The following is a 27791-nucleotide window of genomic DNA, read 5'->3' on the forward strand; positions in this document are numbered from 1 at the left end:
CATAGAACAGATGGATTTTATTGAAACACAGGCACAGCAAGTAGGTTTCCTTTGCGAGAAGGAGATGAAGCGCGTTCAGTGCAACGGGACAACCCTCGCCTCTCCCCCTGCCCTCCCCCACGCGCGTGCACACTGGTTTTCCTACTCCAGTCCCAATTTGCTCATGAGACCTAACTGCAGCATTACAAATAAAAACACCTCCCTCCCCACGACCACTGGCTGGTTTGGAAAGAAAACAAAAAGCAGCAGCCTCCCTCCTCCCCCAAACTCTGTACAAGGACACGTTGAGCCATTCTCTGGTCAACTGCTAAAAAGGCCGCCAGCCCTATGGCTCCAGCAGCTTGCCCAGGAACCGCAAGTTCAGGATCTTGAGCTGCTCCTCCAGGTCCATGCGGACAATGCCGTCCTCTCCGTCGATACTCAAGAGGACGCCCGTCGCCTCCCGGTCCTCCCCCAGGATCACCTTCACCTGGAGAATGCAAAGCACAGGAGCTTGAGCAGCAAGGGATTAGGGCCCTGCTACCAGCGGTTCCCAACCGTTTCCAGATGGGGACCCATTTTGACAATTCAGGGAGACTTGGTGACCCAAGGCAATTCAAAAATGGGGGAAGGGGGAGGGCAAAGGCACCTGGGGAGACACTTGGCGACCCTTTTGAAATGTAATGGTGACCCATATTTGGGTCCCGACCCACAGGCGGGGAAACCCTGGGCTAGACTGACTGTGTCTGCAGTGCGGTGGAAGGGGCGCAGAACTGGCTGCAGAGGGTCATTGAGCCTCATTTGACTTCCCCACAATCTTTAGCATATTTATCTTCATAACCCCCAGGATGCAGGCCAGCACATCAGGAGCCAAAGCTACGTAAAAATGGGGGTTACATTTGAACCTCTTTAATCTGGCAACCTTGGGAGACAGGCTATGCCAAATTATGGAATCTTCCGGACCAAGGATGTTCTGCATTATGAAGGGCAATAGGAGCAGGGTGGGGAAAAGGGCCTCCGCAGGCTGGATCCGGCCCACCAAACGGCTCTGCCAATAAGGGACAGGGGAGTGTGCCGCACACTAGAGAGCAAGGAGTGAGAGACTTCGTGCTTCCCCTGTCCCCAGGCCAATCAGGGCTTAGGGGTGAGGGGAGCGTGCAAAGTCTCCTCCTGCCCTACAAGGGGCTCAGCTGGCGGGTGACTAAGCGCGGTGCGCCCTTGCAGGGTGGGGGCAGACTTCATGTGCTCCCCTTGCCCCCAGGCTCTGATTGACCTGAGGGTAGGGGGGAGCACACAGTCTCCTCCCATCGCCAGGGGCACAGGTACCGAGAGGGAACCACCAGCTGTTCCCTCTGGGTGGTTCTCTCTGGGAGGGTAGGAGCAAAGAGTCACCTGCTCCCTAGGGATGTGAACGACTAGTCGACTGTCCAATAAGCAAATGCTTATGAGCCTGGCTTGCACCGGGTCTGGGAGCTCAGGCACCCCTCCGGACAGGGGCTGCTGCCACCCCGCAATGCTGCCTCTGTATCCGAGGCGACACTGCAGGGCAACAGGCAGCCGGTCCACGAAAGGAGCTGGTTTTTAAACTGGTTCCGCTCATAGACCAGCTCCCGTCTGCTATCCCTTATAGAGAGGAAGCAGTGTGGAGTGACAGGGGGCTCCTTGGGAGCGGGGCCGGATTGCACTGGCTGCCGGCCCCACCCCCAGGGACTATCGAATAGTTGAGTAACTGATAAGAAGTCATGAAGTTCAATCAACCGATATTTAACATCCCTCGTCCTGGCAGCACTAGGTAAGAGCGAGGGATGACAGAATGCTGCTTGAATGGGGATTTTTTCTTGAGATGTATTACCAAGCAAGGGACAATTCCCGCCCTAGCAATGCTGACCTTGTACCCTAACTATCTAGGAGCATGGCCACGGCCTACCCTGTTTATACAGCACCTAGCGCAATGGACTAGCCCTTAGACAGTTCCACACTAAGTCACTCTCAGCCAAGACCCAACAGATTCACCCAGAATCAGATTCCATGCAGGTCAGCATAAGCCAGCCCCTGGAGAAGCCAGCTATGCTATTCGATTGGCGCTGCCAGATGGGTCCGGGTTAACGTACCTTATTGTTTTTGGTCGGTATGACAGGTTCCAGGTGCTCACTTGAAATGCTGACCACCTTCTCGCTGTCCTTCAGGTAAACTGAGCACATTCCGCCCTGACGAGAGAGGACAACCTGGTCAGGTGCCTTATCCACTATGCCACTGGGGGAGCCCCCCAACCTCTGGGCCCCCCTTGGCCTTTCTTTGTCTCAGGGGTGCCTGGCCCATCCATCACCAAGCTGGTGGTGGCTGTCCCCGGGGGAAGGGGGGCTTGAGCCCTTGACCTCTGGCTCTGGAGGTGTGTACCTTAGGCACTGTGCCACTGGGGGAGCCCCCCAACCTCCCTACATTCTGGGCCCCCCTTATCCTTCCTAAGGGCGTTGGCCACCACACACTTCCAAAACCGTGTCAGGCACAGCTGAGCTCAAAAGCAAACCCGAGAATTCAGCTCTCCTTCCCCCCTCTCCCCTCGTGCAAGCCCCCCAGAATTCGAGGAAGAGTCCAACTGATCTCAAGAAGCCCTGTTCCCTGTAGGGATGTTATAATTCGGTTAAATAGGGACCCGTGTAACCAGTGAAAATCTCAGAGGTTACAGTGACACGCTGAGGCCTCTGCAGCATAAAGCCTAAATATCCTTTACTCTGCTGAGACTACAGCGAAACCTCCCCAGGCGCGGAGCCGCCAGCCCCTGCCAGCCCAGCTCCCAGGGAGCCGGCTGAGTGTAACCAACCCAGTAACTGATAAGTATCAGTTTTGGGTAAACGGTTAGTAGGCTACACCTTACGTTACCTGAACACCGCAGGTAAAGGTCTGCTTGCTGCCTGTGTCAGCTTCCATTCAGCTCACAGGAGTGAACAACAGCGGGGTGTACCCAGAAGCACAGTAATCGCAAGGGGCAGCCACCCACGTACACGCCCAGGCAGCTAGCACAGAAACCCCACTGTTACCTGCTCTCAGGTGTGTCAGAAAGGGGGCTACAGGAGCCTTCTCCTCTGTGGCTTCTCGACTGCCTTGGCCTGCATGCTTGCCACTCAGTGTGCTCCCCTTCCCCTTTGTTCCCCCTCCCCTACTGGCCTTGTATGTGTCTGGTTATTCACTGCACATCTTGGCATCACTGGTGTCTCCCGCCCCCACTCCCCAAACTGTCCTGCACAAGTCTGTTCACACCTGTTCTGAGTGAGCAGCAGGGGATGCGTCTCTTACATAACATAAGAACGGCCGTGCTGGGTCAGACCAAAGGTCCATCTAGCCCAGTATCCTGTCTGCTGACAGTGGCCAGCACCAGGTGCCCCAGAGAGGGTGGACCGAAGACAATGATCAAGCGATTTGTCTCTTGCCATCCCTCTGTAGCCTCTGACAAAGAGGCCAGGGACAAACATGCACAGCCACATTCCATTCATTCCCTCTGGGGCACCTGGCAATGGCCACTGTCAGCAGACAGGACGCTGGGCTAGATGGATCATCAGTCTGACCCAGCGCGGCCGTTCTCGTGTACCTTAGGTATGCAGGGGGAGGGCCGATGCCAGACCCAACATGGCTGTGCATGTAGGCACAAAGCTGTCTAACTTTGATGGGTTTTCCCCATGCCCCTATGAGCCAGCCCTCAAAGCTACAACACCCAGATTAGATCAGGTGGCCAATTCAGAAGCGGCACTGGGCGGCATAATTCCTTCTAACCCGCTCCTCCTGGCAGGGCTGTTCCCCACAGCCGTATTCTCCTGGGCTTTTCCTCGTCCCAATGAAAGGGGAGCCAGGGGCTGCCCTGGAACAATTCCACGGCGCATTAATCTCGCTGTCAGGATCCTTTCCTTGGTGTCTACTGAGTGTTTCCACCTTTCATCCATTTCACCCCTAATTATTTCATGCCTTTCCTTAGTAATTGCCCTTGTCAGACCCTCCCTTATGCCCCATCAGGGTGCTCCCCGGCCTAGCTGCCAGCTGGCGGCGCTCTCTCCTCTACGCACCGTCACGCTGCGGATGACTCCGGTCTGCCCCACCACCTGGCTGTCCACGTAGGTGTCTCGGACTTTGACCTGGATGTCAGTGGTGACCCAGTCGCTGGAGTTCTGCTCAATGCCTGAGCCAGGGGTGTGAGGGTTGTAGCCCCCTGGAGAAGGAGCTCCTGGCGTCATGGGGCTGTAGCCCACAGGGCTGGGGCTGGGGCTGGCCTGCGGGGAAGCAGAGGAGTTAGAGGTCTCTGCCCTCCACCATTAACCCCTCGCAGCCCCAGCAGGAATTCCTGTTGAATCAGGCCACGTCACCCCTGGAGCTGGCTGCACCACGTGCGGCTCAGCCTGGTGTGTGACCCAGCAAGGAGCTGGGACGGTCGGTACCTGATACGCCATGGGCGACGGGGTCGGGTGGTAACTGGCGGGCGAGTGGGTGTTCTGGTAGCCTACAGGGCTAGGCGCCACCTGGTGGTAACTCTGCGGGCTGGGGCTTGGCTGATAGGAGCCCTGAGGAGACGGAACAGCGTACGGAGAAAACTGGTCGGTGTTGTACCTGCAGTGAGAAGAGACCAGCAGTGAGGCGGGGGGCAGGAACCCAACTAGGAACCCAACAGAGATCCCCCCTGCCTAGCTCCGTGTGCAGGGGTGTGTGCACTCACATGGCTGGGGTCCCCGGCGTCTGCGGATTGTAGGGCGGATTGACCTGTGGAGACGAAGGGTCGGGGTAGCCGGGAGTCTGAGGATTGGGGGTCCCTCCGTAGCCTTGCGGAGAGGGCGTGGGCTCGTCATCGAAGCCGTATTCAAACTCCTCCTCCGCCCTGGGGGAGGAAAACATCACTCGCACAGCTGTTTGCAGCCCGCCCCCCCAGCCTGCTGACGTAATCCCCCCACCCAGTCTCCACTCTCCAGCAGAGGGCGCCGCACTCACGTCCAATCACAGTTCCCCTGGAGCTCATGTCACATGAAGCCCCCCAACTGAGCCCCACTCCACAGCCCCAGTCATGCCATGCACCTCTGCCCCCTACTGGCTGACCATGTCAAAGCCACCCTCTGCCCGCCCCAGACTAGCGAGAAAGGCACGAACCTGGAGGGTGTGTTGGGGTTGTTGGGGTCCCAAGCCCCGCTCTGCGCAGGCGTCCGGCTGCCATCGTGCAGCGGCGTCTGAGAGCCATAGTGTGGGGTCCTGCTGCCTGAAAGAGCCCCGAGCGCGCCTGGTTAGCACTTTTACCCAGGCAGCTGAGATGGGAGGGGCCAGGCCTACTGCACCCTGCTTCCATCCCGTCCCTTGCCAGGTTCTGGAGCAGGTCTGTGGGGCTCCCCATGGCAGGCCCAGCTGTGCATGACACAGGACAGAGCGGACTGACTGTAGGGGGGAGCCCTGTTCCCAGGGAGTCCCCCAACCTTGGGAGCCCCCTATCATCATCCTCCTCCGGGGCCCACCCCAATTCCCCAGCCGCAGGCTCAGCTCACTCACCGTCATGCAGCGGAGTCTGCGAGCCGTACATGGGCGTGCGGGAGCCGGAGCCGTACATGGGGGTCTGCGAGCCGTACATGGGGGTGCGGCCATAGGCGGAGGTCATGCCGCCGGGTCTCCTCGAACCCCTGCCAGCGAGAGAAGAGCTGCTGTCCACGGCTCGCTCAGCCCATTGTCCCAGGGCCGATCCCTGCACCCAGAATGGTCCCCCCAGACCCACTGCCATCACCAGAAGGCCTCAGCTTTCCCCGGAATGAGGCCAGTCTCCTCGTTCTCAGCCTCTGCTGAAGCTGACAACAGGATGGTGCAAAGTGGGCATGGAACTAGGCCAGTCTCCCACCAGGGGCACCAAGCCGCCAGTCACAACCCAGCCCGGGCCCTAGAGGTCAGCAGTTCTCTAGCCCAGTTCCTCTCCTCCAAGGGAATTTCCCCTGCTTCCCTTCTGCCGGGGGGAGACTCAGGATCTCCTCTGCCCCCTAACTACAGAGCTGGGCCTAGACAGGATGGATCCCTGGGCAATTGCCCTGTTCTGGCCTTCTCTCTGAAGCACCTGGCTCTCGCCCAGTCTCCGGTCTTCCCACAGTGGCCAGAACCTCCACTGGCCTGAGCTATATGGCCATTCCGTTCCTAGTGTAGCAGCTTCTAGGCACCCGTCCCAGCCCAGCCCCCAGCGTGCCAGGCGCTGTACAGTGCGATCGTTAGTGCAGCTACCTGCCCAGAGCCAATGGCAGCTCGTGGGGCCCCGGCCCCGTCTCCCCCGCCCGCTGCACTTACACGGTCGTGAGGCGCTGGCGATCCACTGAGATGGTCTGGCAGGTGGAATGGAGCTCCACCCGGGCCGTGGACTCCGTGGCATCCTTAACCACCCCGATGTAGCCTGAGAGAGACAAGGCCTCAGCTCTCTGACCCTGACGCAGCTCCTGGAGCTCACGTGTATCCCAGCATCACCAAGAGCCGCCTGGGAAACGGGTTCCCAAAGCCAAGTGCCCATGGCCAGAGCTCCAGCTGGGCTTCAGAGCTCCCTTATGGGGTGGTAAGAACCTGCTGAGAGCTCAGGGCTCCCCGGTCCTCACTGCACAGATACAGGGAGGGGCAGCCACAGGCTGGATTTGAACTTGGAGCTCACCTTAGGGCAGGGCCACTACTAGAAGAGACGAATCAGGCACTCAGGTGTGGGGGCAAAACCCAGGGGTCCTGACTCTGCATGCTAACCACTAGCCCTCACTCCCCCTTCAGTGCCAGGGATAAAACCCAGGAATCCTTGCCTTCCCAGCTCTAAGCACAAGACCCCATGCCTCTCCCACAGCCTGTAACACAACCTATCACCTTTGTAAGGTCCTTGGGAGATCCGCACCGTCTGTCCAATCAGGTCATTGTCCCTGCGCCCACGGCCCCGGCTCATCCCACCTCCGCCAAAGCCACCTCGCTGACCTGAAGAAAGGGGGCAGAGATCAGAGCAGGATGTGCCTTCAGCACTGCAGCCTCGCGTCACCCCAAGTCAGATCCCCCCGCAGGGGACTGCAGGTCACTGCAGCGCGGCGCCGACATTCATGTGGGGCCAAGCTGGGGGTGCTACAAACAGCGGGGTGAAACAGAACCTACAGCTGTCCCCAAACTGGGCCCAGCCCCACAGGGCACCCACCTGCCGCACTGGGGTGCATGGGGCTGCTGATCCGAGGACTCATGGGGGCAAAGCCTCCGACGGTGAAGTTGGTGACATCCCGGGGCTGCAAGAGGGAAAGTGGGTGAGAGCAGAAAGGGAAAGCTCTGGAAGAGCTGGGGCTCCCCGGGGAAGGGAGGCATCTCTGGGTTCATCTCCCCCAGGTGCAGCTGGGAGGGGGGGAGGGAAAGTCCCGCAGGGGCCGAAAGACGAAACCTGGCGAGGAACCAAGAAGTCAGGATGACACAAGGGGACACTGTTCCCCCAGCACCAATGAGGATAGACTAGATCTATGCCCTGGGAAGAGAAGTCTGGACTCATTCTCCACTCCACCCAGAGGGGGCACTGGCTCCACCCTTCCCCATCAGCTGCCAGAGGACACCGCCCACAAGGCGAACCGGCCTGATTCCTTACCTCGCCTATTAACCCCATTTCCCTACCTCGCCCCCAGGCTACGAGGGAGAGATTCACAGGGTCACACCCAGCAGTCCTGCTTCACACAGCCATGAGCTAGCCGCTCTCGGTTGCCCAGGGCTGCAAACGGTCACGGTTAGGGGCAAGGAAGGACTGCCAATAGAAATCCACTCCTCCCAATGCACCAGCACTAGGTGTCCGCTGCCTTTGAGGCATCCAGAAACAGCTGACAAGAGTCAGGATCAGGGACTAGGCAGCCTGACTCAGCCTCATGGGGATAAGGAGGCAGATATGGGACAGCCCACCCCAGTGCAACAGGAAGGCAGGACAGGAGACTGAAAAGCTCAGTGCTCTGCTTCAGGCAAGTCCCACCAGCCAATGGCGAGTCGCAGGGTCTCCTTAGGCTCCTCACCTTGGAGCCCCCAGCCAGCACCAGGTGGCGAGTCTTGCACACAAACATGCCCCCATTCTCCACCAGCTTCTTGCAGTGCAGGAATCCAAAGCCGCGGAAGAGGTGCCTGATCTCCCCCTCACGACCCTGGGGAAGAAGCAGGGAGGAGAGTTATTCCTGGGACCCCCTCTAGCCCAGGCTGCATCCAGAGCCCAGCCGCATGGCAGGGAGGCCAAAGCCACGGTCCCCCGGAGCAGGGCATGTCACAGAGCCAAGAGGCAGCCCAAGTTCTCAGTCCCCGGGGGCTGCACCTTGGCACTGGCGCAGTCCGAGAAGGGAACACCTGGCCCACCACTGCAATGCAGCCCCCTCTGGAAGCAGCTGCTAAGCAAGGGATTAGGACAGGAAGTGAAGAACAAATCTGTACCCAGTTGCAGGGGGAATCCAGGGATGGGGAGGGAAATTAACCAAGTCTGGAACACAGCCAGAACTCTGGGCTCAAACACGCTGATGTGAGAACTGTCCGGGGGGGGGGGGGGAAGGAAGGGGTTAAGGACTCCCCACGGTCAGGGTATCTATTTAGAGAGAGAATGCCCCCAGGGGCCCATGACAGGGTCAGCACTGATTCCAAGGGAAGACAGCTCCGAGTGACTTGCCAGTTCCCCCCTGGATCTCTCCCCTTCACGGACCAATCCAGTCCAGCCCCATTCCAGCAGCAAGAGCGCCATCCACGGTGACAGGATCCGGCAGCCGGGGGCTGGCCTCCGCTCACTGGGGCACAGCAAGTGCAGCTGAGATCTTAGGCTCACCACGTACAGGCTCAGCCCCGCCCCAGCCCGCTCACCGAGTGTGGCCCATCGATGACTTTAACGATGTCCTTGACGTGAATGTTGTTCTGCTCGGAGTCCAGGGCCACAGCGAAGCGATTGTCCTTCTTCCGCGTCACAGCCTGGTGCCTGACGGTCACCACTTTGCCGTACATGTTCAGGACCTGCGCAGGGGGCATGAGGGGTTCACAAGGGAAGTTTTCCCTCCAGGCAGAGCCCCAGGTGGCCGTTCACCTTCCTCGGCAGCATGGGGCCTAGGTTATTTACTGGGTTGAACTGGAGTAGACAGTGAATTCACTGTAACTTGAAGACTTGAGTACCTCAGCCAGAGGCCACGGTGAGCTACGGGAGCAGGCGGGTGAGTCTGCAACGTCAACAGGTCAAACCAGATGATCACAATGGTCCCTCCTGACCTTATAGCCTATGATATGGCTGAAAGACAGTGCCAGGAGATAGGAGTCTTATGGGGGAGCTTCTGCCCAAGACCCCAGAACAACCCCCAACCCAGAAGGGACCCCAGATGATCCAGTCTGACCGCTGGTGTGTCACAGAGAACAGAACCCAGGCAGTTAGGGTTGCAAAGGACCTAGGGAAAAAACTCAGCAGCCCTGGAAGCCGAGCAATCTCGTCAGACCAAGGAGGACGAAGCAGGAACCCACCTCCAGGAGAAAGGGGAATTCCAGCCCCGAGCCAGGCACAGGCTACGGCTGGCCCATTGCCATCCCATGAATCATGCCACTGAATGCTGCTTGCAGGCGAGCAGGCAAGCAGCCAAGAGATCAAAAGGGAACTCTCCCTCCCAGCTGCTGGCCTGGCGGGGGCACAGTGCCGGGAGGGAATGGGATGGGCCCAGAGCAGAGACCGCCAGCCCGCCCAGACCTTCAGTGTGATCCAGTGCGAATGCCAGGTCTCTCCTGCCGCAGAACCCAGCGGCCAGGCCGACCTCGAGAGAAGCCGGCAGCTCCCTCTGCCTCGCTGCCGCTCCAGTGAGAGTCTGGTGCAGGCTTGCCCAGCGTGGGCAGCATCAGGGAAGCAGACAGCCACACACACCCACCTGGAAGGTTTCCCGCTCCAGGCGGACGATAACCCCGACAGTCTGGGGATCCAGCTGAACCAGCTCTCCCCACTCGTGCTGCCCGCCCACGTCCACGCCAGAGGCTGTCTCGGAGCAGAGCTGCAAGTCCCGAGGCAGCACCTTGAGCTGGAATGGGCAAGCGAGTGAGAAAGTGGCTCCGGAAGGGCACAGTTAGAGGGCAGGCACCGGGAGCGCCGCAGCCACCCTGCTTACCTCATGCATGGTGAGGTCCGAGAAGAGGATGACAAAGTTCTCCTCCACCCGCACAATCAGCCCCGTGTCGCCCTCGAACCGTCCCGCGATCACCTTGACGTGGTCGCCCATCTTGAAGTACTTGCGCAGCTCTTGAGCCGGGAACTCCAGCATGTCCTGGGCAGAGGGGGAACAGGGTCAGGGCAGGATGCAAGAGACGGGCAGAAGGGGGTTGACAGCAGGATTCAGGCAGCACTGCCTGTTGCGGGGCTCGCGGCTCTATCGTTTTACATTCCTGGGCTAGTCCTGGAGATGCCAGGGACCCTGGACACAGCACCCAGCAATGGGAAGGTGCTAAAGGCTGCCAAGATCCTATAGGTTCAGCCAGGAACATCACATACCTGCTGCCCCTTGCTCTCTCCCATCCTCCTAGGCAGCCGAAGGCCCTGGATGCAAGCGGGGAGGCTGTGCTGGCCAGGGCCACCCATTCCGTACCTTGAGATCCTCGTGCTTGGGCATGATGGTGATTTTGTTGCCATCCACACTCAGGATCTTGCCCTGCAAGTTGATCAGCTCCCCCTCGCACACCTCCACGTTGTCGCCAGGTTGGAAGTTGTGCTCCCGTTCCTTCCCTGCCCAACGGAGAGCACCGTGACTCGCGGGGAGAGCATCGCCCCAGACAGGGGGTGCCCACAGCAAGACCTGGAGGTGAAGACCAGCCCTCCCGTCGATCCACGTGGTCTAGACGGACCCTCTGATGCGCGTGAGTCATTGCTACGTACCCGTGCTTTCGGTAACCACCTCCAGGTCGATGCCTTCCGGCTGGTCCTCAAACTTCTCCAGCTCAGACAGGGTGGGCTTCACTCCCTCCGTGATCTGGGGGACAAAGAGGAAGAGATTTCGGGGAGGGGAGACAGAAATCCAAATGGAGCCTGCAGAGCTTCCCTCCAAGCTGAGGTTCCCTGCTGCACGCTGGGGTCGGGCTCCCTGCCTTGCCGCACAACAAGGGATAAGAGCAGGGCTTTGCTCCGAGGGTGGTTCATCTCAATCCACGGGGAGTCTGGCATGCAAGTGACACCCAGATGGGGATCATGTGGTTCACTGCCACCTTCTCCAAACACACACACAACCCCTCCCCCACCCAAGCACATGTAGATGGGGATTTCAGCAACCTGTCCCCCCAGTCAGACGTCCACATGAGGATCCCACACCAAGGCCATCGCATACGCATAGGAGGACCCCGCCAAGCCCATGTTGGACACTGAAAATTTTCCATCAACACTGGGTTGGTTTTGGGAGGGGTTTTAAACAGAAAATTGGGTTTCCGACTAACCGGACAGTTCTGTGTGATGCACCTGTGTGCCACGGGAAATTTCAAAATCCCCACTAAAAGCCAAGTGTCCAAAGCCAAAATATTCCAGTGTGGATTGCTGCTGTGGAGCTTGGTGGGAAATATAGCTCAGGTAACTCACCTCCTGATTCTGGTCTATGGACCAGGCTCTCCAGCCAGTCTACATTTCCCATGGTGCACCGAGGCCCTGGACTCCCATGGTGTACCTCCAAGAGGGGAGCCCATGGTGCCTCATGGGAGAAGTAGTCTAACCAGGGAGGCTAGATCACGGAGGGAAATAGGAGCACTAGGCACCAGAACTACAAGTCCCATGAGCCATCACAGCAACATTTGCAGACAAGAACAATTTTGAATTTTTGCCAAAAGAAGTTTTCTGAGAGGGAGAGGAACCCCCAAAACCTCATTTTCTGACTAGCCCTAAGCCACACCTTGACAGGCCAACTTCCCCCACCTTGAGAAGAAGCCAATCATGCAGCCTCTCTGCAGAGCCAGACACTCACCACTGCCGACATGGCAAAGCTCTTGAAGAGGAAGCCCTTGCGACTGTAACGATTGCCTTCAAAGATGAGGAAATCGCCATCGGAAGCAACATCTCCCCCCAATGAGCTGAAGCGGGAAGAGAGGGGAAGCATTCGAGGGTCAGGTACCCAGGGCGGCAGCCTCCTCCAAAGAGGGACGGGTTGTTTTGTAACGGGATGGCAGAGCCCTAGTGAGATCAGGGAATGGTGGCTCCACTCAGTTGCCTGGGGAAGTCAGGACTAGGATTACGTGTCTCACCAGAAGCTGTCTGGATTGCCAGTCTAGGGCAAATTCACCCATCTCCTGGCTCCCTATGGTTCAGGGCCCCTTTCCACTCGCCTAAGCCCCTGTGTGCTTATGGATGGAACTGGAGAAAGATGTGACAAGAGGTGACAAATCATCACCATCTCACAGTGCATGGGCAGAAGGCACAGGGGGTGCAGAGAGTTTTACAGAGATCCTCTAAGTTTGAAGGGTGGCATGTGTGATACCCATGACTCGACAATCGCGGCAAAAACCACTCACCAGCCCTGCACCACACACGTGCGAGGCCCGCACTGCGCATGCGCGGACTGCCGGTGAACGGGGCGACCGGCTGAAATCTACTCGCCACGGGCAAGTAGATAAGCGTATTTGTCGAGCCCTGGTGATACCCATCATCAGAATCGCTACACAATATACAGGAAGTCCCCGGCTTACGTACAAGATAGGGACTGTAGGTTTGTTCTTAAGTTGAATTTGTATGTAAGTCGGAACTGGTACATATTGTAGGGGAAACTCTAGCCAAACATTTCTCCAGAGCTCAGTTTTATTCTCCCACACCTCACTTCCCTCAGTCCTTTATTCTCAACCTGAGGTGTCTGCTGAGAAAAGCCGCTCCGCGTCTCCCTGATCTGCTGGGGGGGGGGAGGGGGGGGCGCTAGCTTCGCATCTCCCTGGTCTGCTGAGGGGAAGCAGCTAGTGCGGGGTTGCCTCACCCCATCTGTAAGTAGGGATCCGATGTAAGTCGGATCCATGTAACCCGGGGACTGCCTGTACATGCAAATAATATTTAGCAGTTATGCATCAATACAGAATGGCGTTCTCAAAGACTTGCAGCAAAGGCAGCTCGGACATGGCTGACCTATCCCCCTGGCTGGCCACGTGTGGCTCGGGCATCATATGCCTATTTGTAGGCTGGGCCAGATACCAATTGACTCTACAGGAAGAAAACTGCGGGAGTTAGGGTGGAGGGTCTTGTTTATGACAAGATTCAACCCGCCCAAGGATGGAAAATCTTAGCGGGAACTCTGCCGGCAAGATACCAGCCACTTACCGGATCTTTTCAGCATCAAAGAGCCGCTGGGGGGGCCTTTTGAACTTCTTCCGCTTGGCGAACCAGTCTTTCTGCAATTCAAGAGGAGAAAAACAGTCACCACTGGGCTTGTACGGGGGTGGGGAGTCAGGGCTCCCAACCAGACTGTAAGCGTGAGGTAACAGATGCCAGCAACAGCTGCTCTGGAAAGGCATTCACCTGCCTCTCTGGAGAGGATAATGGAAGAGTTCTACTGATCATGGCTGCGAGGAAGAAGAATCCATCTTTCCTAGGGCAGTAGGCACAGCAAGGTGCACTGGAGTAACGCTTCACAGTGCAGAAATGCGCCACCCTGTAATCAGCTGGGTAACTACGCACAGATGCCAACACCTCACCACAGGGCTGCCCACCAAAGCAGAACTGCCAGAGTTGGGGCCCAGGGAATCAACAGGCTTGAAGCAGCAGTGGGACAAACTCTTCACTGGCAGCGCACTCAGTAGAACAGAGCTCAGGGAACCCGCCAGCCAACATACCAGGCTCATGCGTGCTTTGATCCGGTCAAAATCGATCCGTGGAATCATCTTCAGAGAGATCTGGTTCTGACTTGGCTCGACGTAATCCACCTGGAAGGGAAGCCGAAATGAGTTCAGGAGAGGAGGGGGGAGCGTCACGGAGAGATCAGAGAAGGCCAACCTCACTCACAGCAGCTCTCAGGACAGGAGGACAGTGGGGGCTCCTGTGGTGTCCACCGTCATGCTAGCTGGGGACAGAGCAGAAATCAAACCCACCTCTACGGCCCACACGCCCTCGCCCAGCAAGGCCAAGGTTTGTCAGCACCCAGCTCCACTGAACACAACGCTGCCGCACTCCGATGACAGCCTGTCCTAGCTGAGAGCCTCCTGGTGCTTGCATTAAAGGGACCCCTTTAAAAGGCCAGCGCCCGTACCTGAGCAATGTCATCCTTATAAATTCCTCTCTTCAGCCGGACCCATGACTTGGGCTTCAGGTTGGTCACCTCCTTCACCACCTTCAGCACATCCGTCATCTCCTTGATGGGCACCATCTGCTGGTTCCAGTAGCCCATCCGCAGGTTGCCCACTCCCTCGATGGCCTGCTTCACGTGGGTCTGCTTGTAGGCTTCCACATAGATGTAACCCTTCACGTGCTCAGGGGCCACCACAGACTTGATTTGCAGGGGCTGCGGATGGGCAGAGAGGGCAGTTATGTGAGATACAGGGGCTGGTCTCAGGCATACTGCAGCCTAATCCCCCCTTTCAACAGATCCACAGCAGGAAGCCCGGCCCATGTCAGGATCCCTGGGACCCATCAGGGATGTAAAATCCTGTTTTAGCAGTTAACCAGTGGAACGGAAGCCTGGCTGGAGCAGCCCCCAGCCCATGGGGTTTCTGGCTCCTGGCCCCACAGGCTGCTCCTGGGCGCCGGTTAACCGATTACCCAGTAAGCATCACTCGATAAGGGTGATGCTTACCAGGTAACCAGTTTCCTATTCACATCTCTAAGACCCATTTCCATCCCTCAGTAAGCTCTGTGGTCAACACCCCACAAACCTGAATGGAGCTGGGGGCCAAGGGAACCTCCTGCCCCCCAGTCTTACCGTGTCTGTGAACTGGTAGGCGATGAACTTCCTCATCAGGGCTATCGCTGTGGCACGCTCCTCTCCGATCTGCAGGGGGGAGGGAGGAGAAAAGAGAGCCCATGGTGAGAGATGTCTATAGCCAGAGAGATGCCCCCACACTCCAGCTCAGAGAGGAGGCAGCATTTGCTAACGAAGGCAGCCATGGGGCAGCTGGAATTGGTGATTTCAGGGCCAATCACCAATTTTAAACAGCACCCTCTGCTGGCTGGAACGTACCTTACACTTCACAGTCCAGAGGTTGGGATCCCTGAGTGGAAGGAAAGAAAAGAAAGACTGTTTGCAAAATAACCTTTGTTACATGTGTTGCTGGTGGCGTATTAATATAGACCAAAGTGCTAACAAATGTAGGAGTGTGTAGCTGGTGTTTAAACATCATTAAAACCAATGGACTGTTTCTTGCATTTTCCCGTATGTGTATCCTGTTATGTAGTAGCAAACATTTACACTGCGTATACCCCTCTTGCTAAACAACTCGTCAAATGAGGAAGAAGCCTTGTGGAATGCAAGTGAAGAACTTCAACAGAAAAGTGCTAATGTCAAAGCAAGCGGTCATAGTGTGCAGCAATCGGAGGTCGAAGGCTCAAAATGTGTGCCACACTCTCCGTCATCAAAGGAAAACTCACGTGGGTAGAGATCCTGTCAGCTTTCCTGTGAGAAGCAGCTGTACGCACGGATTAAAAAAAATCCTTCATCTCTGAGCTGCCTCCTTACAGGGAAGTGAACCAGATGCAAAGCAGAGATCCCCAGAGAAGCTGGGAACTCTGAAAAGACTTTTGGGATACCGGCAGATTATCACATTGCTGCCACCCTTCAGAATTACAAACGGTGACTCACCTGTGCATGTATTTTACCTGCTTTAACCTCTCAACAACTCATTTCCTTTTCCTAGCTAATAAACCTTTAGTTATTTTACAACAGAATTGGCTGAGAGCGCTGTCTGTGGTGTAAGTCCTGGGGTTCCAATCGATCTGGGGTAAGTGACTGGTTTCTTGGCATTAGAGGCAATGTGATGTGGCTTTTGGCATAAGTGACCATTTTAATCACAATGGCCAGTTTGAGTGGCAAGATAGGCTGGAGCATTTGAAGGGGACTGTCTGTGTCTCCTTGGGGAGACAGAGAGTCACCAGGAGTCAACATTTGCCATGGACTTGGTGAAATCTAATTACAGAACACAGCCCCGGTTTGCCTGTTTGACAGCCTGCCCTGTGGTAGGCACTCATGGATGTGAGCCACTCCCAATAGTGTGGCACTTGGTACCTTCTTCTCATCCCATCTGGTTCCTCTGATGCTACAGCCTGTACCCTGCTCTACCCTTCATGCACCCTGGTCTTAGACAACCTTCTATCCCCCCCTCCACCAAGTACATGTTCTCCCAGGCAGAAGGGCCTTACTTGACGCCGGGCAGTAACTGCTGCTGAGTGATGTCATCCGAAAGCTCATCTGAGCCGCCATACACCCTGTCAAGGACACAGAAGGGGTGGGGAGAAAAATCAGGCCCGGCAAGGACAGCACGAGCTGGGAGCGGTGATTCTGAGAGCCCAGGGCAGCCGGCTGCTCCCCACACACACCTGGGAGGCGGGGAATTCTCTGCACCCATTCAGAACCAAGCTAGGGAAATGGACACTCGAACCAGCCAGCACTGGGCTACATTCGGGATACCAGCCCCATCCCACAGAGCCATGCCAGCCAAAGCACTGGCCAGGTCAGTTACACTCCGGAATAGGCAGAGCCTTCGCAGGGCTCATCTCTAAACACCCTGAGGCCCTGAAGGAGATGGAGAGGATCCTGTTGTTCCCAAGGGATCCATGCGGCACTTTGCTCGAATCCGTTCCAGGCTGCAAGGCCTAGGGCAGGGAAAGAAGTTGGCTTCCAGGCCGATGAGAACTGGGGTTGGGAAGAAGCCAGCTCTCCTGTGGAGATCAGGGAATTAAAGACCTACTTTTCCCATGGTGATAGGTAAGAGAGACCCAAAGGGATGGAGCAGGAGCCAGGTGATTGGAGGAGCATGGGCAGGCCTAGTCTGGAGGATTCTGGGGCATGATGCAAGAGAGATGACCCCCACACACACTCACGTCTCTCCCACCGAGGACTTGGCGTATTTCTTCATGTAATACTCGCCCAGCTCTTCCTCCCGCTGGTCCCTGCAGAGAGACAGCAAAGAGGGTGAGCAGTCGGATTGGAGCGACGTGGCCCTGCCAGCAGTGCAGCCAGCCCCAGGCGTTCCGCTGGGGCGATGAGCTCACAGACACAAGGGGAACGACTCGGGCTCCTTTCCCCCACACCATCTCGCAGAGGAAGGCATCACGGAGGGGGCTGCACCAGGGCCATGGCTGTTGGTGGAGCTGAGGCTGCTGGAGGATACAGCCGAATCTCCCCAGCACGGGCAGGGGGAGCAAAGCATCCTGGCTGACGACAGCATTGGCCCACCACTGCTGCTCTCAGCTGGGCACCCTCAGACCTACTTTGGGCTTTTAGGGCTCCCGCTCGTGGCAAGCCCTGATACCGCCACAGCCAGCAGAGTCTTCCAGCTTCACGGGAGTGGCCAGGTGCTGAGAAGCGAAGGTCCCAAGTCCCACTGCCCACCCTGCTGTTTACACTGGTCACCACCATGTGCATATGGCAGTCTCCGACTGCTCTGCACCCCACCCCCCCAGCACAAGGTAACATCACCTCCAAAGGTTCTGCAGCCTCCGGGCTCCAGAGCGATCCTCATCCAGAACCACATTATCAATGTTGGAGGCTGCAAGAGACACGGCGGTTAAATAGCCCCCACCTAGCACCACAGGGGGAGGAGAGAGCGCTGCAGATGGCCAGCAACATGGCCAAAGGGCAGCTGATCAGTGAAGCGAAGGTGAGACCCAGGAAGGGACGGGATGGTGGGAAGCCCAATTCAGCCGCACACAACAGCCAACTTCGCCAACTGCTCCCTCGTGGCTGCAGCACGAGCAAGACAGCGAACGGGGCACCTGCCGGGACACCTAGGTTTGGAAGAGGCATCATGGACCATGTGACCCTCCCGGCAAACACGCTAGGCCTGCCTCAGTTCCACCAGGCTTCATCCATCAATGCACCACCTCTTCCTCTGACACACTGTCAGGCTGCAGCTAGAACCAGAGCCTCTCTGGGTGGCTACTGTCACTTTCATACCACTATAGGGTGATAAGAGTCAACAGCTGTTGTCACTATAGGGCAACGGAGCCAACCTGAGGCAGCTTCTGTGATCACTATAGGAGACAGCAAACCCACTGCCCCTCTCCCCTCTCGCCAGCCTGCTCATTGCTGCACCATCCAGAGCAGCAACTGAGCCAAGGGTCGGCTATTTCTGCAGCCTCGCTCGAGGAGCCCACCCAGCTGCAAGGATGCGGGAAAGAAAAGGAGGCACTGGGAAGGGGCAAGGTGGGGGGGCAGGGCTGTGAAGAGGCAGGGGCTGGAATGAAAAACGGGCTTACCTTCAATTTCTTCTGCTCAGGAGGCAGAGGTGTGGAGAGCGGACAGTATGAGCCAAATAATAGCATCAAAACCAACCACAGGGTGAATGGGGAACAGAAAACCGGAAGGAACAAAATTAAGATGTGGCACAAACCAAGCAGGTGCGAATGAAATGCACATAAATAAAAAAACCAACACACAAGGGGAGACGGGGAGAGTACTGGCAAGGTGGGCGGGTGGAGAATTGCATTTCCTGGCCTGGGCTATGCAGGAAGTGGGTGATAATCCCTAGCCCTCATCGGATCTCAAAGCACGCTGCAAAGGTTTCCCCCATTTTACAGATGGGGAAACTGAGGCACAGTGGGGAAACAATTAGCCCAAGGACACCCAGCAGAGCCAGGAATAGAACCTCAGTCTACTGAGGCCCAGCCCAGTTCTCTTCCCACTAGACATGGCTCTGCTCCAGCTTTTACACCTATAGAATGGACTGTTGGCTCTGACTCCCCACAAGTCAAACCTCACGGCTGTGATGGCATTTTACAGTCAGGATCTCCAGGAGGTGCCAGTGGCCCTGACTGTGACAGGCCATGTGCATCACTGTTCACCAGCCAGATGCCAGCAAAGCAATGAGCACGTTCAGCTCGCTAGGCAGGCAACGAACCCACATTCAACACCACCATCAAATGGGGGGCCAGTCAGAGCGCGGCTCTCCTGCCCTGGCAGGATCCTCCCCACTAGGGCGCCTCTTTGAATCCAGCCTGGGGCACCACAGTTTGGTGAAGCAGGACTTAAGTGCCTCACTTAATCCTCCTCCTCATGGCTGGTCCCCCTGTTGCCAGCTTCAGCAGACAGGCCAAGCCCTGGATCCTCCCCTCTCCCACCAGAGGGGTCCCTGCATGGCCAGGCTGACACACTTTGAGGTCCAAGGGCAAACCTGTTCCGTAGCTAGAGACCCCAGGGCTGCCTCACCGGGCACCCTTCCCTGGCACCAGCTACCACTGAAACTGGAATCCCCTCTGCCCTTGAGGAAAAGCCTCTTTGCGGAGATGCCACCTGAACCAGCCCAGCCTGAGAGTAGAGGCAGACAAGCAGAGCCATCAGCAGCCCCCGCAGGGTTCCACGGGGAGAACAACCCTCCCAGGGTCACCGTCAAAATCAGGGCCTGTCCATCTCCACACATAGCCCTAGTTGGCATCTCTTAGGACATGAAACACCACCCCCGCCCCCCCCTCCCCCACACATGCTCAAAGCTAACATTTTACAGCTCTTGGCGTGCCATGGATTCTACCAATACTGCAGCAAAACACTGTTTCATTCAGCTAGAAATGTAGCTATAAAAGTACTCAACTAGTTCAAATTGTCGCAAACACCATTTGTTTGGTTTTTTTAATAGAAATTTGGCCAGTTTTAAAAAATGGTCATGAAAGTCTTTCACCTACACACACTCTCCTGAAGACTTTTGGGCTGGAAACTTTTGGGACAAAAAATTTCGACCAGAAAAGAATCAACTCATCAGTCAGTCCCCTGAAAGTGGTTTTGAGTGACCAGCTCTGACGGATCACCTTCAACTAGGCCTATAAAATCCCAGTTAATCAATTAACCAGTTAAACATTAGGTTAACCTCTAGACACCCGGAATAGCCCTGCGTGGGATGCAGCTGACCTGCCACGGGCAGGAGTAGCTCCAGAAGCCTAGAGCAGTCCCTGTCCACAGCAGGCCCCACGGGGCTGGAGCAGACCCCTCCCCACAGTGAGCTGGGAGCTGCTGCAGCCCCACCAGTTAACCAGAACCTTTCGCATCTCATGCTTAAACACATAGAAGAGTTATGTCTCCAGAACTCTGGGGCAGGGGATTCGTTTCTGAAAGCTCCTATGTCGAAAACAAAACCATTTCATAGGAAATTTCAGGAAAAAAGAATGTTGGCTCATTGCAACAGGCGCTTTGTAGCTTGACAAAGTTTGCACATTTTCTGGATTTTGATCCGGCCCCAATTTGGAGCAACGTTCTTCTCTGAACAGGGCCTGCAGGCCCCAGCCACAAGCTTCTTAGCTCCTGCACTATTACGAATTGCTTGTATCACTGTAATGCCTTGGAGCCTCGGTCCCAGCTCAAAAAAGCTGTTGTGCAGGGCATGAAATATTTGTACGGCCATTAGGCATATTAAGGAAGGGTTTAGAAGCCCCGTTGTGCCAGGTGCTGCACAAAGAACAAAAAGATGGTGCCTGACCAGACGATAAAAATTCTGTAATCGATCCCATTTATGCAACCTCCCTGGCTGCTGTGGAATTGGGAGCAGAATTTGGCTCTGCAATTACCAATAGGCTATGGAGCATTCTGACGATAGGTGAGGCCAGACTTGACACCGGCTCTCCCGGAACTGTGCTGGGGTCTCCAGGGTTGGCAGAAGCAAGCGGTAGCCAACATTTCTTTTTGTCCCTAGGTTCAGCAGAGGGGATTCTCAGTACACAGGAAGCAGATGCAGGGAGCAGCCCCTTTTCTGGTAACTCTCCACCTCTGGCCAGGCCGGAGCACTGGTGGGTCTCAGGGCTATAAATAGGGACATCGCTGCTGCGGGGTTAATGCCTCTTCTGGGAAGTGCTAGGGCTGCTACTGCAACAGCATCTCTTACCCAAAGCCCACACTGCCCCCGCCCCCGCATCACGAGTACAATTCTGGCAACGATCTTCGCAGGCAAACTAGGGAGCTGGTTGCTGGCCGCCTTGTGCCCCAGGGAGTGTGAGCAGGGCCTACTCCTGGCGCTAATAGAGAGCTGGAACCCACGTAATGCCACATTTTGATGGCCTGAGCATCATCAACATGCAGTACAGAGGAAGATTCAAGTCCCTGCTATTTTAAGTGAGGAGAAACTGAGGCACAGGGTGGGGACGTGATTTACTGACATAACTCAGTGATAAGGCTGAGAATATAACCTAGGAGGTCCTGGTCCCAGCCCCCTGCCCACACCCCTCCCAGAGCTAGGGCTACAAGACAGGAGTCCTAACTCTATAACCACTAGACCACCCAGTCTCTTGGGGTACGTCTACACTGCCACCCTAGTTCGAACTAAGGTGGCTAATGTAGTCATTCAAACTTGCAAATGAAGCCCGGGATTAAAGTATCCCAGGCTTTATTTGCATGTTCCCGGGCGCCGTCATTTTTAAATGCTCGGTAGTTCAAACTACCTGCCCATGGCTACACGCGGCACGGGCTAGGTAGTTCAAATTAAAGCTCCTAATTCGAATTACCTAGCCCATGCCGCGTGTAGCCACGGGCAGGTAGTTTGAACTACCGGGCATTTAAAAATGGCGGCGCCCGGGAACATGCAAATAAAGCCCGGGATATTTTAATCCCGGGCTTCATTTGCAAGTTCGAATGACTACATTAGCCACCTTAGCTCGAACTAGGGTGGCTAGTGTAGACATACCCTTGGAAAGGCAGCAGAGTGGGAGGATTTCCCCTCTGGGGGCAAGAGGCCATGTCAGGAACCAGGCAGCAGAGCAGCCTTTAAGCGACTGATAAAAAGCTGGGGATTTGAAGGCTCCTCTTCTGCTGGCTGCAGCAACTGGTTTACAGGGTGCTGCATGCCAGGGTTCCCAACACCCTCTGTATGGGGCCAACAGCTCTTCCTCAGCAAAAGCGACTGAAAAGGAGTGAAAGTGTGTTCTCTACCGCTAGCTGAGGGGATGGCATGCACAGAAGGGAAACAACAGGGAGCAAAGCAACGTCAGGACTCAACACATGGCACTGGGGTTGGGAAATACAGACAGGACGTGCTGTGATACCCCATCCCCAAACCTCCCTGCACTGAGGCCTGGTCCCTCTCACCACACAGTACTAAGAATCCAACTCAAGAGGGGACAGATTGGCAGCTAAGCAGCAGCCACGCCCTGCTCCACATGGGAAACACACCATTCCCCTCAACTTGAGATGGAGAGATTCTGGCTGCTAAATCTGAGCTGGAGATGGCCATAAAGTGCTCAGTTGGGGAACCATGGAGCGGCCTGGGAACATCACCCCTGGAAAGCCCTGCTAACATCCCATCCTGCTTTGCACAGGAGTGTACTCTTTAGCTACCCCAATCTCCCCAGGTCACAGCACTGTCTCTCTGGAGCTAGCTGAGAGCAAATGCCCCAGGGCTGTGCCATATCCCCAGCTGATCCTCACAAAGAGTGGGATATGGGAGGCACTGCCTTACCTTTCTCCAGAATATCCTCCGCGCCATCCTCCCACTGGTCCTCGTCTTCATATTCATCGTCCACATCTGCATGAAAGACAGAGAGGAGACTTCCTCAGGTAAGTGGAATCCAGGCAACAGCTAACCAGAGATGTGGCAGGGGAAAGCATGACCCAGAATCTGCCTGAAGGAAACCTAAGCTGCTCTATCAGGGTGGTCAACCCATTACAGGCAAAGAGCCAAAATAGTTGTTCATATAGCACAAGGAGCTGGGGGGGGGGATGATTGTCAAGCCAAACAAATAAAAAAAAGCCCCCAGCTGCCGTGTTCAGTTGAGGGAAAAAAAGGACTGCCCCTTTAAGAGACACGGTTAAGGCTCCCGCCATCTTGAAAATGCCATTTTGAATGGCCACACCGGACGGCTCCCCTACCCCAGTGAACACAGGGAACCATTTTCAGGGGTGCAGAGGCGGCTTCATGAGCCGCACTTTCAGGGGGAAGGGGGAGAGAGCCACAAGCTGGCCACGGCTGCGCTCTATGATCACTGGCTCACAGGATAGATGGCAGAGAGAAATTGGACCCAAATTCCTGAAGCCCTTGGTGTCTGAGGAATCCCTGTGGGCAATGCACAAGCAGACAAGAGATCTGGTCCACAGCAGCCATGGCCTGGGCAATGGGATTCAAGGGGCTTGACAGAAGATACAGGGAAGGTATCTGTACTGCTAACCAGAAGCCTTGACTCCTAGCTCCCCCTGTTTCTATCAATCACACTGCAGGAAGGGCAGCTGCCCCACCATTAGGTCCCTGGGGGCCTCTGTGTAGCACACACCCATAGCCCTTGAAGTTCCTCACCGGCCTCATCCAAGATGAACCCTCCATGCCTGGGCTTCTTTGGCGGCCGGTCATCATCATCCTCCTCTTCCTCTTCATCGTATTCTTCCTCCTCCTCCTCCTCCTCCTCTTCAGCCTCTTCCTTTTCACTGCCTCCGACACTGGCATGCTCCTCCTCTGCCTGGCATTGCCGAGGGGAGCTGATCAGTTACACAGCCAACGCCAGTCCCATGTCAGATGAGAGTAACATGCGGGACACGCTACATTTCAAGTGGGTACAAGTGCCCCCTCCACCCTCAAAGCTACATTCCTTTCCTTCAGCCTCACCTCGTTCTCCTCTACCTCCTCCGCCTCACTACTCCGCTCGCTCTCATCCTCGGAGAAGTTGCTGTCTTCGCTATCCGACATCTTCGTGGGGCTCCAAGATTTTAAGGGGCCAGAATTTCCTCTGGAGAAATACCTACAAGAACAGGGGACGTCTCAAAGAGGGGGTCTTAAACGGACTTCACCCTTACTTCTGCGCCTTCCAACCAGAGAGCTCAGAGCTCTGTTTATGCATCAATGAATCCACCCTATTACCTCTGCAAGGCACCCCTTATTCCTGTTTTTTAATCTACTAGCACAGTGTTTCTCAACCAGTGCTATGAGTACACTTAGGGGTACTTGAGAGAAGTCTGGAGGGTATGTCAACACAACTGAAATTGGGAGAAAACTGAATTTTCGTTTTAAGTTTTACAGCGCTTTATTATCTTTGTACTTTTTACACCCAAAAATTTCATCGCCCGCCCAGCTATGATTAAGTTCTTTAAACAAATGTGTTGCAATGGTAGAAAAAAAATTGTGTGTGTCTGAAAACCGTAGGTACTGGGGGTATTTATGATTCTTTTTTTAAAGGGGGTACTATAAAAAGTGTTGAGAAACACTGGACTAACACATTTATCCAGCATTCCTTGGGACCTTAAGAAGGAGCTCAGGGCAGGGACCTGGGAGTGTAGGGGGTGCAGGAGTCAGGATTGGGGAGGTACATTCAGGATTTACTCAAGATCTACCAGCTGTGGGTATTTATAATACTTCCAACACTGGAGTATCCAAGCTCCTTACAAATATCAATGGATTTCTCCCCCCCCCCCCCCCCCCCCACACACACAAAATCCCAAGAAGGTAGGGAAATATCAACATCCCCATTTTACAGATGGGAAACTGAGGCATGGAGCAACCTTGGGCAGCTAGAGAATCACAGGGCCTGCATTCCAGAAACATCAGATCTGAGACCTGTGCCTAATGGAAGATGAAACATGGCAAAAAAGAACATCTGCCAAATGCTATAGACTCCTATTCTGTCAACTAAGCCAAAAGTGTGAATTAAAATCTACTGAGTAACTATTATGTGTATTACAGTAGCTCCCAGGAGCCCTAATGATGGAGCAGGACCCCATTGTGCCACAGGGTGTGCATCTGAATTGCTATTAGGTGCATTATGGTAACAGCTAGGCACTATACAAACCCAGAAGAGCTGACAAAGTAAATATAAGACAGAACAAGTAGAGTTAGACAGGGGAGCACAAGCAAACCAGTATTAATATGTTGCACACAAAAAGACCCACCCAGGTTGCAAGTGGGCAAAAGCTGGAGTTTGCCTTTTACAAATGTTGCATTTGTTCCATCTATTCTTGTTTTAATGTAAAGGTTCTGTGATGCAGCTGAGTATGAAAGTATCAAACACATAGCTTTGAATTCTGTCAAAATGCTAAATGATAGAAACTTAATCCTAGGCAATGATGCTGGGTAGATGCTAGCTGGGTTGCAAAGGAATGACACCAAAAGCAAAATAGGCAAGTGTTCAAGTCCTTCTACAGTTTGAAATGATCGCGCATAATCCCTGATTTTTAGAATCTGCAATGCTTCTTGTTACACATGCACAACTCACAATAGGCCCTGTACAGGACTTCAGAAGCCCAGCTTCCATTCCTGGCTCTGGCCCGGCCCAGCCTACCCGTGTGTGCTCTTTAATGTCTCTGTGCTTCAGCTCCCCAGCTATAAAATGGGGTAATTATACTTCTCTGCCTCCCAGGGAGGTACGAGGTTGTGAGGCACCAAAATAATAGGGTGATGGCAGTCATATAAAACCTTTGATACCGAGAGTAGGGCTTCCTGAGAACACTGGAAAGCACCCACTGAGGGCTCACCACAGGATCAAAGCTTAAGAGGTTATGCATGCGATTGTGCAAAGGCTTACACGTTTTGCTTTTAGCATGTAAGAATTTTTAGCACATCATGTAGAAATGCAGTGAAATGACAGGCCTCAGGTCCTGATCCAAACTCATGGGAGGCAATGGAAAAAGCTGACTTCCAGCAAGGGTCTAATGAACTGGGAATGTTATAGCGATTCAGCCCAAGCACACTCAATACAAAGCTCTATTGTAATTCCAACTATTACCTGACTTGTAAATACAGTAAAGACTCGATTATCCAGCTCCTCTGTGCACCACAGCAAGGGAACGTCTCAATGTATTTAACTGACATTGGGGGGCATGAGCCTGCTTCAGGTAACTAAAGGTACTATAACCTTTATTCAGTAGCTATGGCCCAGGTAGGTGTTAACTGATAATTAAGTTGTGTAAAGTTTGCACGGCTCTTACAAATTTTCTACAAGTTAGCCACAGTGTTTTGCAAGGGGAAAGCAATCCAATGTCCTTACGGGGGAAGAACCAACGTTACTATCTACTTTATGTTTTAATATATTATTTGCCAGACATTAGCATTCAGTGACCCCAAATAGACCCCATCATACTGCGCACACTGCAAACCAATCCCTATTCTGAAGTCAGGGGCCACAGGCATCCCTGATCCTGCAAGTTGCTCCATGAGCTGCTAAAGCCCCCAAGGCAAAGCTTTCAAATCAGGGGCTATATTAAGGTCAGGTCTACACTGGGGAAGAAAGTCAACTTAAGGTACACAACTCCAGCGATGAGAACAGTGTAGTTATGAGTCAATGTACCTTAAGCTGAATTTTTACAGCATCCCCACTGCAGGAGAAACTCTTCTGTCGATTTCCCTTATTCCTAGCAACCCCGCGGCGTTGATGGGGGCACCATCAGCAGTCAATTTAGTGGGTCCCTGTTAGACCTGCTAAATGGAACCTCAGAAAATCAATCTCTGGAGCATTAATCTCCAGTTACTTACAGACAAGGCTTAAGACAGGATGCAAGAAGGACTACAACCTAAAATGGTATAGGGAAGTTTAAGGTGCGAGTGATGAAAACAAGTAGGCAAGCCTATCTTACCAGGTGTTTAAAAGTTCCCCAAATACTTTAAAAGCGGCGAGGAGTCCCGTGGCACCTTATAGACTAACTGAAGTGTAGGCGCATAAGCTTCCGCGGGTGCCCACACTATCAGGTGCCACAGGACTCCTCGCCGCTTTCGCAGATCCCGACTAACGCGGCTACCCCTCCAAAGACTTTACACACCCACGTAGTAGCTGTGTACACAGAGGACTTCCCTTCGCCAGACCCATGGGAGCCAGGCCGCACAGGAGCGGGCGCCACGCACCACAGGTCAAGGCAGGAAGCGAGGAACAAGGCTCCTTCCAGTAGCCCCCGCAAGGTCGGTTGGGGGGGTGGAATTGTTTTTTATTCTAAATGCAGCTCGGCGCGGAAGGGGGGGGGCTCCAGTTCGGGGGGGGGGGGGGGGGCTCCAGTTCGGGGGGGGGGGGGGGGCACAGGAAGGAGGATTCCGGGGCGGGAAGAGAAGCGGGCACAAGGGGGGGGCTTTGAAAGAAGGTTTGTGAGGCGGGGGCTTTATTTCCGGCCTGCGGGGGGGGGGGCGGGACCTCGCCCCCCCGCCCGCGGGGAGGGGTCGCACTAGGGACCGGCCTGGCGAGCCCGTGCCCTGGTCTCCCTGGCGAGGCGGCTCCTGCGGGGGGGTCCCGCGCCCAGCCCGGGGGGGGGGTTGAGCTGCCCCCCCCCGAGAGGCTCCCGGGCCCGCTGCGTTCAGCCCCCCCCCCCCGCGTATTCACCCTCAGCCCCCCCCCCCCCCCCGGGATCGGGCAGGGCGACCCGCTCAGCTCCAGGCCGCGGGGCTCCCCTCACCGGCTCCTCGGGCGGCTCCGCTCAGGGCCCCGGCTCCGCTCGGGCCTACAAGCCCCCGCGCTGCCTCGATAGGCCAAAGTCTCGCGAGACCGGCCGCGCGGGTGGGAGACGGGGGGGGGGGTCACGTGGCAAACAGCAGCGCGTCACATGGCGACGGAAGAGGGGGGGGAGAAAGGAGGAGGAGGAGGCAGGCGGAAGCGCGGAAAAGTCACGTGAGGGGAGGCGGGGAAACGTCACGCGCTGGGAGGGGAGGACACGAGCTTGCGCTTTCTTTCACCTCCCCCGTGCGTGCGGGGTCATGTGACAGGGGGACGCGCTGGCTTGTGTACGGTGGCCGAGAGGAGTAACACGTGGGCTGGAGCGCCCTGGGGTGGGGGAGTCAGAGGGAGGCCAGGG

At 55.5% G+C, this 27791-nt stretch overlaps 1 protein-coding gene across 2 annotated transcripts; it reads right to left on the reverse strand.

Annotated features, from left to right (window-relative positions):
* Positions 1 to 27549, reverse strand: SUPT5H (SPT5 homolog, DSIF elongation factor subunit). 2 transcript variants are annotated; one of them, XM_075915283.2, is made up of 30 exons: positions 27396 to 27549; positions 23635 to 23767; positions 23329 to 23488; positions 22498 to 22563; positions 18323 to 18334; positions 17544 to 17613; positions 16946 to 17014; positions 16265 to 16330; positions 15090 to 15120; positions 14832 to 14900; positions 14163 to 14414; positions 13750 to 13839; positions 13238 to 13308; positions 11904 to 12009; positions 10835 to 10928; positions 10548 to 10684; positions 10074 to 10229; positions 9840 to 9986; positions 8803 to 8949; positions 7980 to 8105; positions 7136 to 7220; positions 6820 to 6924; positions 6268 to 6370; positions 5494 to 5621; positions 5104 to 5209; positions 4679 to 4837; positions 4404 to 4572; positions 4035 to 4238; positions 2091 to 2186; positions 1 to 469 (listed from the first exon to the last, which is right to left on the reverse strand). In XM_075915283.2, exons 2-30 carry the CDS (start codon positions 23713 to 23715, stop codon positions 326 to 328), a joined length of 3249 nt encoding a protein of 1082 aa, XP_075771398.1. In that variant the 5' UTR covers positions 23716 to 23767; positions 27396 to 27549; the 3' UTR covers positions 1 to 325. The 2 variants fall into 2 exon arrangements, with proteins under 2 accessions (XP_075771398.1, XP_075771400.1); XM_075915285.2 differs by lacking the exon at positions 18323 to 18334.
* Positions 27550 to 27791: the final 242 nt, after the last annotated feature.

Source organism: Pelodiscus sinensis, chromosome 18 (assembly GCF_052426305.1).
Source record: "Pelodiscus sinensis isolate ZL-2025 chromosome 18, ASM5242630v1, whole genome shotgun sequence".
Lineage (NCBI taxonomy): Eukaryota > Metazoa > Chordata > Testudines > Trionychidae > Pelodiscus > Pelodiscus sinensis.